This window comes from Ahaetulla prasina, chromosome 2 (assembly GCF_028640845.1).
Source record: "Ahaetulla prasina isolate Xishuangbanna chromosome 2, ASM2864084v1, whole genome shotgun sequence".
Lineage (NCBI taxonomy): Eukaryota > Metazoa > Chordata > Lepidosauria > Squamata > Colubridae > Ahaetulla > Ahaetulla prasina.
Genome location: NC_080540.1, coordinates 228,439,270 through 228,456,776, shown reverse-complemented (window position 1 = coordinate 228,456,776; position 17,507 = coordinate 228,439,270). Strand labels below are relative to the sequence as shown.

Here is a 17,507-nt window from a genome sequence, read left to right as displayed (position 1 = left end):
GAGGCCACTTTATACTTCTGGTTCTTTTTGGTGGATTCAATATTTGGAGTCTTTTAATGTGAAATTATGATGTAGAAATGTATCTAATGGAATTAATACTATTTCCATTGATTGGCATGTTAGCAGATATTACTTGCAAACTTTTTATGACTTTTTAAAAAATGGAAATATCAGGAACTGAACTTTGATGGGTTTTTTTACACAAGTTATGTCCTCTTTCTGAAAAAATCAATCTATAGTTGATCTTGCAAATGCTAAATAGTTTGTGTCCATTAGGAGGTTTTAACAGGGATTGTTAAAGGTTTTAACAATTTCCTCTTCTGCATTTTAGATATATCTGAATTTAACTTTGAGATCTCATTGAGAATTATAATTCCAGAAACAATGCTGGATTAGAAACTACTTCCTTGGATGCAGCCTTTAGAGAATGGAGGTTCAGATACTCACCAGGCTGGATAAGCTTTGAGCCAAACAGTTGCAGGAAGTGCTGAATAGTAGATCTGGGCCACATATGCAGATCCATTCAGATCCACCAAGAGCCTCTTCCTTGTCCTACACCAAAGAGAACATCTGTCCTCATCATGGTTACAGCCTATTAACTACTAGTCAGGAAACACTGAATCCAAGTGCAGAATATCATAGCTTGTAACTTTTATATTGAAAAGGTTCAAAAGTCACTGGCCCTTGAAGAAAGAGACATTTTTTTTGAAAAAAGCCCTGTTTCTCACAAGAAATTGTTACCACAGAATCTGGTCAGTACAGAAGCCAGAGGGTCAGATACTTTAGCTTCTGCAGTAAGAAAAATCTATAGTGTCTCTGCTTTCAAGAAATTGGCTTTCAAGAAACTGGCAGCTGCTGAAATAACTATATATCATGAGAGGCAGAAAAATAGGAAAGGTTGCATTCAGGCTGCCATAACTGGGCTTCATAAATCCCAATGACTACTAAATGCCAGCAAAGAATTCGAGTTTCCTGCACCTCTTTGCTGGCATGTGATGATTATCTAAATTTTTGCAAACTTAATATGGTAATCCTAAAAGACTCCATCAAAAACCTAAAAATTGCCATGAGCCAGGTTTTACCTCCCAATATGTATGAACATATATGCCTATCTCTGCATCAAGTCTTTCAAGTCATCTTGACTTGTGGCAACTGAAGCTGGAGCTTAAAATCTTCTTGGCGAGACTTTTGGAAGTGATTTGCTATTTCTGCATCCTAGGGGCTAAGAGAGATTGGCTGAGAAATAATTTAGCAGGCTTTGCACAGGAATAGAACTCAGTTTTCCAGTTTTTAGTCCACTGTTTTTAGCCACTAAATGGAACTGGCTTTCTGCAATGAATTGAATAGCAGACTTTTGTCTTTGACAGTTCTGTTAAAATACAAACTACAGTGAGGTTTTAATGGGTAATTATAAGCAATTCAGCCGTTATTCTAGATTTACTTAAACTGCAAAAAAGAGGACTTTTTAAAAAATAGACATGTAATTTAGTCTTCATATCTTTGAGTATCCATCCTAACTTCATCCATCCATCCGTCTACCTAAACTTGCCAATTTTTTTTTGCAGCCTGCATCCTCAAGATTATATCCCAAAACTTCAAATCCATTCCAAATTACATTGCTAAAACTGAAAGGGGAATATTACTAAATACATGAGTTATAATCCTATTAATTGAGCTTACCAGTAGTTAAGATAAATTTAGTTTTATTCCCCCTACTTTTTATTAGTTCTATGTTCAGTAATGTTTGGAGTGCAACCAGAAGCATACTTCTGAGAAACCATACATAGCCATTTGTCTTTTCAGTTCTCAAGATAGAAACAGCATAGTACTTCAAATCCCATCAGACGAAACCAGTATGGCTGATATTGAAGACTGTTAAGAGTTTCAGTTCATCCTCATATAGAATACTGCTTGCTACTTATTGCTGTTCTGCATTAAATAAAAAATTGAATTAAAAAAAATACTGCTCTCATGTACTGATGTGATTTTGCTAATTTTGTTGGTTTCCTGCCCTCATTTGACAGTTATTACTATTATTTTAACAGGAATATCTCAATAGCATTTTACAGCATGCTAAAGATTTTAAAGAATACCATCGGTCAGTGGCTGGAAAAATTCAGAAGCTTTCCAAAGCTGTGGCTACTTGGCATGCCAACACAGAACGGGAACAGAAAAAAGAAACAGAGAGGATTGAGAAAGAACGAATGAGAAGGCTGATGGTAAGATGTGATGTAACCAATCATGGAGACTGGCAAAATTAGTTCTTGTTTTGGGGATCAGAGGAGAAGCTTAAAGGAAAAATTATAGTAACCCTGTTCCTTTAGAATTCCTTAAAATATTCAATCAAAATTACAGGAGATAAGCAGATGATACACCTGGATTTAGAGCAGGGGTGTCAAACTGGCGGCTCGCACAGGCTACGCCCACCCCAATTCTGTGAAGGGGGGAAATGTCGCGAAACGTCACGTGTTTTAAAAATCCTGGCAATAAAATGTATTCTGGTGCCTTCCAATTATCAAAGAAAGATTCAAGGGAGAGTACCCCAAGGACAGCTTTGTTAGTGGGATTCTATGTCTCCCCATCACATTTCCATCTTTATGCTGGATTACGTGAAGAAAATAAATGGAGAAATGTTTATTATATAGTTATCTGAACCTGGTTCCAGACATACTAAGATGAAAATCTGATACTTTGTATTTCATTTTTAGTGATTGATTGTTGCTCAGTAAAAATTTTTGTCATACTAAGCCTTTCTTTCAAATTCTTCAAACTCTATTATTTTCCTTCCCTTTCAGATATATTTGAATCATACTAAAAAAATAAATGTTTCAGTTATTTGCTATTCTCAGGCATGTTTTGAAAATGAATAGTATATCAAAACAGTAGTTTGATCATGATAAACTTTGGAATGTCATTGTTATCAGTGATGTGTGTTTAATTGAATTTTCAAGCCAAATCAAGATTTTCTGATAGTGTTTACTGTAAACTTGGCACATTGAGGGGAAAGAAGTATATTGATAGTTTTACCTGGTATGTTTATTCTCCAAATATTATTGAACTTCAAATCCCAAATCAAACTTGGTTTGCTTACTGCTAGGAATTGTGGAAGATGAAGTTCATAAACATTTGTATGCCCCCATATTACCCATCTCTTCTCTAAAAACAGTAGAAAACAGTGTCTCACTAGACTCTCCAGTGGGGCTTTGAGAATCATCACTGTGTTATATGTCTTAAATAACAATAAAGTGATCAGTTGATACCCCTAGATTAGGAAGTACAGTCTAATTTGTAGACCTGATTTATAACTGCATTTCCCGCAACCATTGAAACCATTGGGATCCAACCTTTTGGCTTGCCTGGGACACTTTGAGGGAAGAGAAATTGTCTTGGACCACATATAAAATATATAATTAATGTATATAAATAACAAACTTACTTTTTAAAAATACCATATTTTTTGGATGATAAGATGCACCAGAGTATAAGATGCACCAAGCTTTCAAAGAGGAAAACAAGAAAAAAAAATAGTTTTTGGCCTCTGCATGTCTGGGTTTTGCCCTCCCCGGCCCCCGGGAGCACTCTGTGGTTTTTTTGCAAAAACGCAACGTGTATGGGGTTGGGGAGGCCAAAAACAGCCTCATTTTTTGCAAAATTGGAGCGCACAGAGGGTTTGGGAGGCCTGCAGAGTGCTCCTGGGGCTGGGAACAGCAAAAACACAACACGTGGGGGATTAGGAGGGCAAAAATGGGGCCCATTTTCATGAAAAATAGCCTTGTTTTTGGCCTCCCAACCCCCGCCCCCAGGAACACTCTGCAGGCCTCCCAAACCCTTTTGCGAAAATGGGATGCATGGGGCGGGGTTTCGGGAGGCCAAAAATGGCTGTATTCAGTGTATAACACGCACCAACATTTCTACCCTCTTTGGCGGGGCGGGGAGAGAGTGCATCTAATACTCTAAAAAGTACAGTATTTTTATACAACCTTGTTGGGCTGCAATACTAGCAATCCAGGACTACACACGGGCCATAGGCCACAGGTTGGACATGCCTGATTTAAACTAAAACATACAAATTGATCCTGTCCCTTTGAAGTGTTTTATGGTGATCAGGTAGTACGTTATGTGAATTTTCATTTGCTCATGTCTCTAGGCTGAAGATGAAGAAGGCTACCGCAAACTCATTGATCAGAAAAAAGACAGACGTCTAGCTTATCTGCTGCAGCAAACTGATGAATATGTGGCCAATCTGACAAATTTGGTGTGGGAACACAAGCAAGCACAAGCTGCCAAAGAAAAAAAGAAGAGGAGAAGAAGAAAGAAGGCAAGTATATAGAGTTCAGTTGTTACTAAAAGTCTTTTAAAGAAATCTCCTGTTATATACTTGCTTTCTTCCAAGGCATTTTCATAGAAGGTTTTCTCAGTTCTTTTCATGTACATAGCCCAGTGTTTCTCAACCTCAGCAGGTTTGGGGATAGTCAACCTAGTACAGGTAGTCCTCAACTTACGGCCACAGTTGACCGCAAAATTTATGTTGTTAAGTAAAACTTGTTAAGTGAATTTTGCCACATTTTACGACTTTTCTTGCCACATTTGTTAAGCGAATCACTGCAGTTGTTAAATTAGTAACATGGTTGTTAAGTGAATCTGGTTACCCCATTGACTTTGCTTGCTTGTCAGAAAGTTGCAAAAAATGATCACATGATCCTGAGACAGTGCAAACGTCATAAATATGAGTCAATTGTCAAGCATCTAAATGTAAATCATGTGACCATGGGGATGCTGCTATGGTCATAAGTCATGTTTTTCAGTGTCATAACTTTGAACAGTTGCTAAGTGGACTGTTGTAAGTCGAGGACTACCTGTATATGAGCTGGGGAATTCTGGGAGTTCAAGTCTGCACATCTTAGTGGTTGGAAAACATTGACATAGAGAAAGAAAAGGACACTCAAGGGAGTCTCAAGGGAGTCTTTCCAGTCTTCTGAAAATAGTGATAAAATAGTCAAAACCTGAGGTGATATAAGCATAAATGTTTGTTGTTGAATCCATATTAAAGGTTTTTGCTTTTATCTTCTTAGTAGATGGATTTTTCTCTCACTTCTGAATGCTGCTTGTTATATCCCTGTACCTTGGGGAAGGGACCTTAATAAGCTGGGCAAGTCTAATGGCAGGGGAAAAAAATGGAAATGAAATGACCCACATTTCAGTATACTGTACACACTCATGTTTCCTTACAATCTGACCCTGGTTCATTTTATAAATTACCATACATATTTTTAAATGGGCTCCTGAAAGAAGCATTTTACTGTATTTTCAGTATTTAAAATGGATTAATATGCAAAAATGACTCCTTTTTAAATTAGCCCTTATCCTTTCATATCATAAACATTGATTTTTCTTTAATAAAAGGAGGTGTAAGGTATACTTAAAGTTGTTTTTAACATTCTTTAGGGTGACATATAATTGATTGAACTTAGGATCATTAAACATTAACACTACTGTCTAACTAATGAAATGTTTTTATCAGAACAAATCACTCTTGCTAATTAGAAATATAGTTAGGAATAGCTGTGATAAGGAACTTGATAATTTGAAGTGTTCTAACTCATTGATACGCAAATATAACATGATGCCTAAAACATAACACTTATTATCTGTGGGTAATCGACAGATTCACAGTCTAACAGTGGTAGAAACTTAATAATTCACGTCCTAACCAAGGAAAGGTAGTGTCTAAGAATTATAAGCAATTCAAAGCAAGGTGTTTCTTTTTGTAAAATTACAGTGTTCTGGTCTGATAAACCCTTAAAGAATTGAAAATGTGTTATCTAGCCTTTCTGTTACAAATACTTCCTCATCTAGTTTGTTTTCACTTTTTCTTTGCTATTTCTGCATCAAAGGCTTAATGGTCTTCCATTGCAATTTTATATGCTTGGGCATTATTCATATGCAGGATAATATGTGGCTGCTTTGTGCTTAACATCAGTACTTTGCATGTGAAGTCCTGTTTAAACTCTCAGTTCTGAGCAGCTCTTTAACAGAGCTAATTAAGAGGAGGTGTGACATTACAGGCCCTTTTTAATATATAGAAGGCCTCCTCTTAGTTGCTGAGACTGCTTGCTGTTAAAATAAGCTTTTAGGCAATGTAAGAGCTATCTGCTTTCTGCACCTGCCTGCCACCAGGATTTGCTTGACGTTGGCTTTCTGCCAGGTTTTGTGTAAATAGTTTTCTATATTTTGTGCCACTACCAAGAAAAAAAGAAAACAAAGTAAATAAAAGCCAGAAATAGGGTTTTAGCAATTAGGCTAGAGACACATACCTACCACCTTTCAGGTGTCTACAGTTCTCTAAGGTCTTTGATGCAGCACAGATGCCCACAACTCTCCGTCCTATTTGCCTGCCACTGCCCAACTAACTAATATTTCAGCCTTTGCTGCCCCTACCAACACCTTGATGGGGTCTACTTCAGTGAGGTCCAGCAAATCATTGACTTCTCTCCATACCAGAGGTTGCTCCTGAGCAGGATCTCTAGTTAAAATTTTGCAAGAAGAAGCAAAATGCTTGTTCAGGTATTTGCCTGAATACAGTAAGAGCTCAGTGGGGAGAAACAGTGGGATGGAAACACACTTTCCTCTCATTTCAAACCTCCATACCTTTAGGAGGTATGACTGAAATGGAACTTCTACTCAAATTCACCAAGATGGTACCAGCAATTAGCATCCTCCTGCAAAAATGCTTAAGAGCCACAGTTGTGATAGACAGCACTGCATTCCCCAAAAAGGGGTAGAGCCAGCTGATAATTAATTCAGTGTTATTAAGATGATTATTTGAGGATTGCTTACAAATTTAAATCATTGGCCCCCACCTCTTTTTAAAGCCAATTGATTTTCATTCCATAGAAATTATTTCTCCTCCATTCACTGCTAAAAGCAACTCATTTGCATACTATGCATCAACATGTGCCCGCCTCTCAACCCCAAATCCATCTTTAAAATCAAATGATAATCTTTTTCCAACTCAGCAGAAAAGTTTCCTGACACTTATAATTCCTTTTTCTGCAAATTTATTAGGAGTTTATTCCTGCTGACCGATGAGTAGAGGTAGGGAGCATTAGTAACATTCCTCCTCCCATCCTGGCTTCTTCACTTCCCAACATGGGCACATCCAGAAATGAAATTGAGTAGAAGGGAAATGCATCCCAAGGCACAGATAACAGCAGGAATTGATGGGAAAAGCTTTCAGAACTAGAAGCTAATAAAGTTTGCATGTCTACAGTGCCCTCTCTACTTGGAGACATCTCAGAAGCTTCCATTTGGTACAGAGTGTGGTACTCTGAAGATGGGGGAGATCCACTTTAGCAATGGGACATCTAAATTATGGCTGCTGCACTGGTTGCCATTTTATCTTCAGCTATAATTAAGAGTGCGTTTATTATTTCTAAAGCTGTATGGCTTGGGTCCTTGTGTCATAATATGGAACTATATTCTTCAAATGGAGGTCTGGTTATTTTGTGTGATTGGCTTGCCAAGTGGATACTGTAGTTTCCTTTCAGAAAGTAGCTGAAAGCAGGCCTTTTTGGTGTTGGCCCTGACTTTCTGGAATTACCTATCCCTGAGATGTTGTCAGGGTCCTACTGTCTTGGTGTTCGGAAAGGGAGCAGTCCATTTGGAACTTAAAGAGTTTTTTTGAACTACTCCTAAATATATTGGTTTTAAAACGTACAGGAAGTTTTCAGTTTACAATAGTTTGTTTAGTACCATTCAAAGTTACAGTATCACTGAAAAAAGTGACTTATGACCATTTTTCACATGTACAATCATTGCAGCAGCCCCATGGTCACGTGATTTACATTTGGATGCTTGGCAACTGGTTCGTATTTATGACAGTTGCAGTGCCCAAGGGTCATGTGATCACCTTTTGCGACCTTCTGACAAGCAAAGTCAATGGGGAAGCCAGATTCACTTAACAACCATGTTACTAATTTAACAACTGCATTGATCCACTCAACAAATGTGGCAAGAACAGTCGTAAAATGGGAGAAAACTCACTTAACAAATTTCTCACTTAGCAACATAAATTCTGGGCTCACTTGTGGTTGTAAGTTGAGGACTTCTGTATGTTGTGTGTGACTATCTGGGATCTGTTGAATTAGAAGTGGGATATAAATGATGAAATAAATGATAAACTGGGTTCATTTCTGTATATAATTAAATTATGCACAAGTTCCAGTTTCTAAGGCAGGATGTAATTATAGCATTTCATTTCCTGCTTTAAATAAGGGGACTAGTCTAGAGACAGTATGCAGTTGGAAAATGTATCGTTTTGTTTATACTTGAATATGAAATCAGTGTGACTTCAGTGTGACTCTGAAGGGACCTGTCTAATTGCACAAAATTCAATAAAGTGTCGGGTGTGAACAACCAGACCCATACATGTAGAGTTCAAACTAACTATTTTATTTTTCTGTGACCATTTCACAGGAATCTGTTCAGACTGGCATCTTTCAGCTGGGAAAGACTGGATAAGGCTCAATTTTTGGAGTGGGGTGGGGATGGAGTTAGACCTTGCCCTCTTCAATTTGTGTAGCAAAAGTCCAAGCTAATTGCCCGCTTGGGCCATCTTCTCAACTTGGGGCATTTGCTTTCCGCCTTCACCTTAAGAAATCACAATTTAAATATTTTAAAACAGAACTTCTGCTGAAGTATTAACAATCCATGTGTTTTTATTTCAGAAGGTAGAAGACAACACGGAAGGAATAGGATCTGGACTTGGTCCTGATGGAGAAGTAAGAATTCTATTTTCTTCTGAGGAAGCATTTCAAATATATTAGCCTCTGTTACTATAATGCTAAACAACATGTCATGTTTTGTATTTCAATAAATTTGGGAGCAGAGGGGCAACAAGGTTAACACAAAGAACTATTTTTCTCAGCATGAATTATAGATATTTTTAGAAAGCAATAATCCTGTTTATAAATTATGTTGCAGATAATGAAGCCTCTATGTAACATCTTTTGTCAATAGTAGTAAAACCAATTATACAAAATAAATTTTAAAAGTTCTTCAACAAAGGAACTTTAATCCATATAGTTCTCCCTTGGCCTTGGAATCAGCTTCTCATCTAACATGCTCTATATTGGATTTGCAAGGGGAAGTGAGAACTGAGAGAACTAACTTGCCTTTAATTTCTCATTGGCAGAAGCATCTTGTATATTCAGTTTTACTTACTATGTCTAGGCTTGTATATGCTGTATTTATTTTAAAATTGTATGTGTTTTTGATATCATTATTTTCCTCCATCATATTTAAAGGAGGTTGTAAATACAAGGTTAGAACGTAGGAAAAGATGGATGTAAATTAACATTAGCTTAATTGCATAGATGTTGCCTTCTATTGATTGTAAATGATAGATTGAAATGTGAGGTTACCATTTATGTAGATGCAGCATAAATAAGAAAAACTTTAAAGAAAATCCTAATGATCATGATTTCTTAATACATAATTTGGAGGTTACAGTTGTATAGGCTAGGAAATAGTATATTTCATATTAACATCCATACAGTTGGCATCATTTAAAATTATATTTTGCTTTTGCAACATGAAAAAACACAGTTTTAGCTTTTCCCTTCATCAGTAAATTGGATTATTACAGTCTATCTAATCAGGCATATTTACATTAGTAGATTTACCGTATGCTTTCTTTTGTCATATGGAATAAGATGCCTAGTAAATTGGTTTAATGCAAGACACTTTGTCCAACACATCTAATTGAAGTTTTTAATGAGTACACTTCTATTTAATGAGCTATCTCACTAATGAGCATGCTAGAATGCACTATAATAACCATAAAGTTTCTATGATGATGTCTTATGCTAAAAATATGACACACATTACTATTTAAAAGTTTGCTCCAAGATTACTTAAAATGACTGAGATGTTTTTATAAGGCATTGAGATAATTCTGGTGTACAGTTATATCTGAAAGTTATCCCACTGCAGTCAAAGAGGCTTATTCTACAATACATGTCATTGCATGTTTCCTTAGAAAGTCTCACTGAAATCAGTGAGACTAACTTAAAGGTCAATAGTAAACTCATAACGTTGAATTGATGAAGTATCATCAAGTTAAGATAGACTCTTAGCAACTGCATAGATAAACTTTCTTCAGTATGATCTGTTCTCAACCTGGCCTTTTATATCTCTCAATGTTGCATTCATATTGCTGTTGTAATTTCGTCCATCCACCATGCTGCTGATCATCTTCTTTTTCCTTCCACTTGTCCTAGCGTTATTAACATTATTAATGTCCTAGCATTCTTAAGGAAGCTTATTCTTTGCATAATGTTTCCAAAATATGACCATTTGAGGCTGTCATATTTGGAAAACATTATTTCCAAAACAACATTCTCCCAAGGGAGAATTTTGGATTGATTTGTTCTACGATCCTTTTGTTTGTTTTCCTGATATTCTCAAGAGTCTTCTCCAACACCAAAATCCAAAAGTGTCTTGCTTTCAAAATCCAACTTCCACTTCCATAGAATGTGCACAGGGATAGCCTTACCCAATCCTAGCATATAGCATTTTTAAAAAATTGTTAATGCTGATAGTTGATCTTAAAAGGCAAAAGTGGTCCACTAGTTCAGTGTCTGGTCACTTCTCAGGTTGATTATTTTACCACTAACATTAGTGTAGTCTTCCTTATTTTAAGGAAGACAACATGTAGTCTCATGTTTTTTCCTGTGTGCCTTGATTTTGTACATCATTTGCATTTTCAGTTATCAAAGTAGTGTCACCAACATAGGGCAGGTTATTGATGTTACCCAATCTTAAAATCTTCTTCTTCCAGTACTATTTCCCTCATTAGGGTAGGGAAGGGAGAGAGGGAGGGAGGGAGGGAGGGAGGGAGGAAGGAAGGAAGGAAGGAAGGAAGGAAGGAAGGAAGGAAGGAAGGAAGGAAGGAAAGAGCTGAGTACCTTCTCATCCTCTTGCCAACCTGGAGCCACTTTTCTATTTGGTTGGTGTGTCCCTATCCTTTGTGTACATTTCATATGAAGACAATAATATATTTTAGGAATCCCAGTTTCTTGAACACATTCCACAATTCGGATCGATTCATTCAAGGCCTTTCTAGAGTTGATGAACTACATGTTGATTTCTTTTGTGCATTCTTTGGCTTTCTCAATTATCCAGGATGCATCAGCAATAAATGAACCTTGGTCCTCTGCCTTTTCTAAAACCAGCTTGAACATCTGGCGTTACCTTTTCTGAGCAAGATTGCATGATTAGATGGCCCTAACAAGTACTTTGCTAACATATGAAATAGAGAATTTTATGTAATCGCGTAAATCTCCTTTCTTTACTACTGGTAACTTCTAATTTGTTGGCCAATGTCCAGCTGTTGTCCAGATTTGCTGGCATAGTTTGGTTACACCCATTATTGATTCTTCTGTTGCTTGTAGTATTTCTGTAGATATTCCATCAGTTCTGTAGCTTTCCAGCTTGGTGATTTGCTGTAGTGCTAATTTCATCTTCTTCCATTAGAAGTTCTTATAAATTCAGATTACCTTCCAAGCTATCTTTAGATGTTGACATCTGGTTACACTCAGTTTCACTGTACTACTTCCATCTGTTTGTTCCTCTTTGGATTGGTCACTATTCATCGGTGTCCAATTTAAGGTTGGAAGCTCCTTCAGACATCTTTCAAAGGACTTCCCTTGTTTTTGGTCTATCTCCACATTATATTTCTCTACCAAAATTGTAATACAGCTCCTTTGTCTCCTTTAACAGTTCTCTGAAATTCTTTGTTAAGTTCCTTCCTGAGATCTTTGTCTTTCTTGGCTTCTCTTCTCTTCCTGGCAGTGTTCACCATCTGTTCTGATATCCAGTTTGATTTCTTCTGTTTCTTGGTATTTGGCAGTCTCTTTTCACATTCATTCTCCCTATAAATGTGCTTCAGGCCTTCGTTGCAGTTCCCGATGCTGTTCTTGAAAATGATGCATTTGTGGTCAAGCTCATGTCTTGGAAACTGGCTGGCTTTGTTCTTCGGCTTTACTTTGATTCGGAACTTGTACATAAGCAGTTCACATGATCTGTTTCACAGCCTTTGATGATGTCTTTGCTGTTATAACTGAGCTCTTTTATTTCCTTGTACCTTGATTTCTGTGTACTCCTTCTGGCGATAACCATGTACATAACTGTTGTTTTGTTGTCTGAAGAATTTATTAATAATAAAAGCATCATTAAATTGGCCAAAACGGATAATTCACTTTACTTCTTCATGCCTGCTTCCTAGGCTGAATACGCCAACTATGTTTTCTTCCTTACTACTGTGTTCCTCCGAAAATAAGACCCTGTCTTTTTTTTTTTTGAACCCTGATAAATAAATAAATGGTGTGATATTAAGAACTTTGAATTTACTAGAACTGATTTTCACTCTTTGTCTCACAGAATCTTTTTCTCTACACAAATTCAAATATATGCTTCTCCTTAATATTTAGCTCATAGATGAAAGCAGTCAGATGAGTGATCTCCCGGTCAAGGTAACTCATACAGAAACAGGCAAAGTTCTCCTTGGACCAGAAGCTCCTAAAGCAAGTCAATTGGATGCTTGGTTAGAAATGAACCCAGGGTAAGTAATCAGTTTACCTCCTAATGCATAACCCAATGCTTTTGCATTACAGTCATGCAGCCTAAGTATTTGCAGATTTTTTATTTTAATTTACACATATGTAAATGGTTCTAAACCTCATTCATATTAGCATTGTTGGTTTTTTTATGTATAGCATAGCAATAGCGCTTAGACTTATATACTGCTTCATAGTGCTTTACAGCCCTCTCTAAGTGGTTTACAGAATCAGCCTCCAACAATCTGGGTCCTTATTTTACCGACCTCGGAAGGATAGAAGGCTGAGTCAGCCTTGAGCCTGGTGAGATTCGATCTGTCATACTGTTGGCAGCCAGTGATCAGCAGAAGTAGCCTGCAGTACTGCACTCTAACCACTGCGCCACCGCAGCTCTTGAATTGTGTTTGGTCACTGTTTGCTCAAAAATTTGCAGCTTTTTTTATCTGCAACATGCTATAATATGCAGCTTTACTACTATATGTTTATTAAAATCTATTTACTTCTAAATGCACAAGCTCCTATGGATCTTTCTTAAATATTTACTTATGGAGGGGTGCATTTTTCTGAGGAAAGTCAACTCTGAGCACATTTTTGAGCAGAATACGATGGATGTAAGTAAACTCTGCCCATTGTGACTAGTTACTGTGGAGCAATAATTTTAGCACTGTGAGCCAATTTGTTTCTTCTGGAAGTCCATGAATGATTTCTCCCATAATTGATTTCTCTGATATCTTTAAAGTTATTTTTGTACTTCTTTGAAGTACTTCTTTCTTAGAAACATTTTAAAGGGTTGCTATTTTGGAGGAGTTCCCTTACTCATACTGTTTCACCTGCTTCTTCCTGATCAGCTATGAAGTTGCTCCCAGGTCAGACAGTGAAGATGAAAGTGGCTCAGAATATGAAGAAGATGTAAGTGAACACTCTCTCTTCATGTACCTCTTTATCTAGAAAAATATTTTTTGATAACAGAGTAAAAATAAGCATGCAAAAATAAATCTTAACTATTAAAGTTATAGGTACAACTCTGTAATACTGCTAAATAAATACTTGAATAGACTACCACAGTGTATTGTGCATGGGGTTACCTTTGCAAACCACTAAAAAGCTACAATTGGTAGAAAACTCAGCTGCCTACATGCTGAGGAATGAGAGCATCTTCATCCAGCTTCATCGACAGTGGCCGCTCTCTTGGTTGCCGGAGGGCTTCAGGGTACCATTCAGAGTGCTGACTTTTACAGCTTTTCATTGGCCTGGGTCCAAGGTATCTTCAAGACTACCTTTTCCAGGTAGAGCCATCCTGTGTGGTGTGGTGTGGCAGCTGTCTTTTGTATCAGTGGTAGCTACAGAATAATATTCAAAGGTAGCCTCAGGTAGAACTCATTGCATTAGTTTATCCTGGTTATCTATTCCTAATATCTCTAAGGTTGAGGCTGGAGGGCCCAAGCGTAATGTTTCTTAGTCATGAACTCCAGTTTACACAATCTGCCTACTGTGGCTAAACAGCACAAACACAATTGAGGGTGGAGGTTCATTCTCTGAGCTTGTGGGTTGGTTTCTGAACGTTTCATTACCAGGCTAGTGTGGGTGGTGTTCTGCTTATAAGGGCTTTGTGTGGTCTTGTGATCGCACAAAGCCCTTATAAGCAGAAAAACACCGACATTGACGTCCCCTCAATTCCGCTGAAGATGCTATCTAGCCTAGTAAGAAAACGTTCAGAAACCAATCCACAAGCTCAAAGAATGAACCTCCACCCTCATCCTACATTCAAGCTATAGATATTCACCACTATTGCAAACAAACACAATTCTTCTGGAAAGCAGCTCTTCCATAGGGAATTTAGTAGTTGGAAGTTATCCAAGTTGATGGTGTCCATGGTCAGTTTATTTAGGCATCATATTGTTTCTTTGGTTTTATGAATGATCAGGTTTATTTATTTTATTATTGTGTGTTATATATTATTTTAATTTACTGTTTTAATTTGCCATGAGGTTGTTTAATTTAAAGCAGGAATAGAAATTCCAATAAATAAAGAAACAAAGAACCTAATTAAAATAAAATCCACCGTGTATCATCCAGTCTCCCAGTTTCCTTGTACCATAACAATAATAAGCCATAATAATACTAATTTGTGTGACTTTTCTTGTCTAAATAAAATGTTTCAATTGGGTCGTAAATTACAGTACTATAACCTAATTAACTAACTGGAAAAATAGCTAGTTATAAATCTTTAAGCAAGGAAGGATGCCAGATTTCTTTTTGATTACTGATGGTTGTTAATCACAGTAAGTAATGGGGTTTTTGGGGGTTTAAAGATATTGCAATTTATCAAAATGGATATAGATTGTTAATTTTTAATATAATTGGTAATAGGTCTTCTTAAATATTTTTTCCTTCATACAGTTTGTCTGAAAACTATTATATTTTAATCAGTTTCTCATTAAATGGTTTAGAAGTGGAAAGGTAGTGTGTGAGGATTTTTTGGGGTGGGAGGGAGGTTTTTTTGTGTTTGCTTTGTGATGTTAGCAGTCAAGGATCTATTCAGTAATTTTTAAAACTGCCATTAAAACTACTGCCAGTAATAGCTAGGGAAGTAGATATGCATTGCTATAGAGCAACACAAGAGCAAGTGCTTTGGGTTTTTATTAAATCTGTAAGATTTATATACTGTACCTTTTTTTTTTTTGCTTTTGCTTTGGGATCTCAAGGTCCTCGTTTTATATGCTAATCAGTCCTGTCCATTACAGAGGCTTATGGTTCTGACCCAGCAGAATAATTTATTTTAGGACTAAGGAGACAAGAAGAGCAATAAATGAGACCTATACCACCTAGAAAGCTCTGAATTCTTCCCAATTATGGTTAAAAATAGAAAATGTTTAACTCAACTGAGGTATATATAGTAGAAAAACTGTGTGAGAAATACCACACATGGAATACATGTCAGATATTCTGCTGATGTCATGTACAGTGACTTGGACTAGTTCTGAGTTCTAGTCCTGCTTTTAGCATGAAAAACTGGCTGGGTGACTTTGGGCCAGTCACTGTCTCTCAGCCCAATTTACTTCACTGGGAAATTGTTTTTCCAATAGGAGGAGGAAAGAGTGTTAGATATTAGGTATGTTTGCCACCTCATCTTATTAATAAAAATAATAAAGTCAGAATATTTTTTTTAAAAAAAACAATCCCACAAAACAGAATGTTCACCTCCACTGGTTATTTTAAAAGCATCAGAAATTACATGTTGCAAACTTATTTATTCATATTGCAAAATTATAAAACCGATTTCCTATAATCAGGCTAAACTCTTTTTTTTTTAACTAACAAAAGCTACTTCTCTATAAATCTCAGTGGGGCAGTTTCTTGTTTTACGAGGGAGAGGAAATTGGGGAGGGAAGCAAAACATAATGGAAAATTGTAACCGGCCTTTGGAGTTCTTACTGATAAGCATTTCATGTGGGATTGACTTCACAGATTGTTGTGTTTTTTCCCCCCTGCAGGAAGATGAAGATGAATCAAGTAGACAAGAAATACATCTGGATCCCAACACTGAAGATGTTTCAGAAAAAGACGCTAAGCAAATCATTGAGTGAGTATTTTGGGAGAGCAGAGACAGCCAAGTATTTGGCACGCTCCCCTTTCTAGATCAGATTTCTGCACATTTTAAGAAATAAAATGGCAAACAAGTCATCAATGCGAAATTAAAAACGAACCATTCCTTGCTTTATAGGACAGCCAAACAAGATGTGGATGACGAATACAGCATGCAGTACAGTGCAAGAGGCTCTCAGTCTTACTATACAGTGGCTCATGCAATCGCTGAGAGAGTGGATAAGCAGTCCTCTCTTCTTATCAACGGCACCCTGAAACATTACCAGGCAAGTATACTAGCTGGAAATTGCTCCTGCAGGAGCTTCATGCCAAGGATCCTTAAACTGTACCATAATTAGTCTCCTTTAAAAAGCTGGACTATTTCAGATTTACTAAATCATTCTGTTTGGATATGGCCCAATTCTTGAATTCTACCCTTGAATATTTTAAGACATATAACACAATAAAAAGCATGCCTCCCTTTCTCCATTGTCTGGTCCATATTATGAAGCTTACCAGATTCTGGCCCTTTCTCCACTGAATTGCCTGCATAAGTCTCAACTTTTATTTATTTACTTTTACTTTTATTTATTTATTAAGGTTTTATCAGGGCAGGATTTGAAAACATTTTGCCTTTGACAGTTCCTTGGAAAGCTTGTCAGAGCTTCAGTGCCCATTCTTCTTATTGCAATGGTTGTATGAATTCATACTTCTGGCCTAGTAGCATGCCAAAAATCAATATATATCATGCAAATTTCAGCCCAGGTATCATGCAAAGTGTGTTATGGACCAGGCTCAAGCTTATCCCAGTTCTTCTTTCTTGGATATCCATTATCTTTGATTTGGTGCAGGTACAGCCTTCCATCCTTCCTAGGTGGTAAAATGAGGACCCAAATTGTTGAGGGCAATATGCTGACTCTGTAAATCTTTTAGAGAAGGCTGTAAAGCATTATATAAGTCTTAAGTGCTATTGCTATACAAGAAGCACAGCGATTATATATGCCTAGTGAAGCTACAAATAGATGTTTCTTTCCATCTGAACATAAATTGTTAAAAGACATATCATATTGTAAGGTTGAATTAATAGAACCTTGAAAATCTGAAAATATTTCTCTCATCCTTTTCCTTTACTCTGGAAAACTAGGGAGGGTACCTTCTGAAGTGCCTTCGACACCTCCTCTCCTTCTGTGGGCTGTGAAATCTTCATTCAATTGTCCAGCTTTTCATCCAGTTTCCCAAGGCTGTTCTTGTAAACAAAAATTTTATATTGATACCAATGCTAATCTTTTGTTTAGCCAGTCAGTA

The 17,507-nt window shown here is 36.9% G+C and overlaps 1 protein-coding gene across 6 annotated transcripts in view; it reads left to right on the top strand.

The window, feature by feature from the left end:
• SMARCA2 (SWI/SNF related, matrix associated, actin dependent regulator of chromatin, subfamily a, member 2) overlaps positions 1 to 17,507 on the top strand; it is a 119,666-nt gene that overhangs the window by 44,143 nt on the left and 58,016 nt on the right. For all 6 annotated transcript variants that reach the window (XM_058166432.1, XM_058166433.1, XM_058166431.1 and 3 more), the window contains exons 9-15: positions 2,046 to 2,219; positions 4,148 to 4,318; positions 8,727 to 8,780; positions 12,492 to 12,622; positions 13,466 to 13,526; positions 16,112 to 16,200; positions 16,342 to 16,489. In XM_058166432.1, coding sequence (XP_058022415.1) covers positions 2,046 to 2,219; positions 4,148 to 4,318; positions 8,727 to 8,780; positions 12,492 to 12,622; positions 13,466 to 13,526; positions 16,112 to 16,200; positions 16,342 to 16,489 — 828 coding nt within the window. The remainder of the gene's footprint in view (positions 1 to 2,045; positions 2,220 to 4,147; positions 4,319 to 8,726; positions 8,781 to 12,491; positions 12,623 to 13,465; positions 13,527 to 16,111; positions 16,201 to 16,341; positions 16,490 to 17,507) is intronic.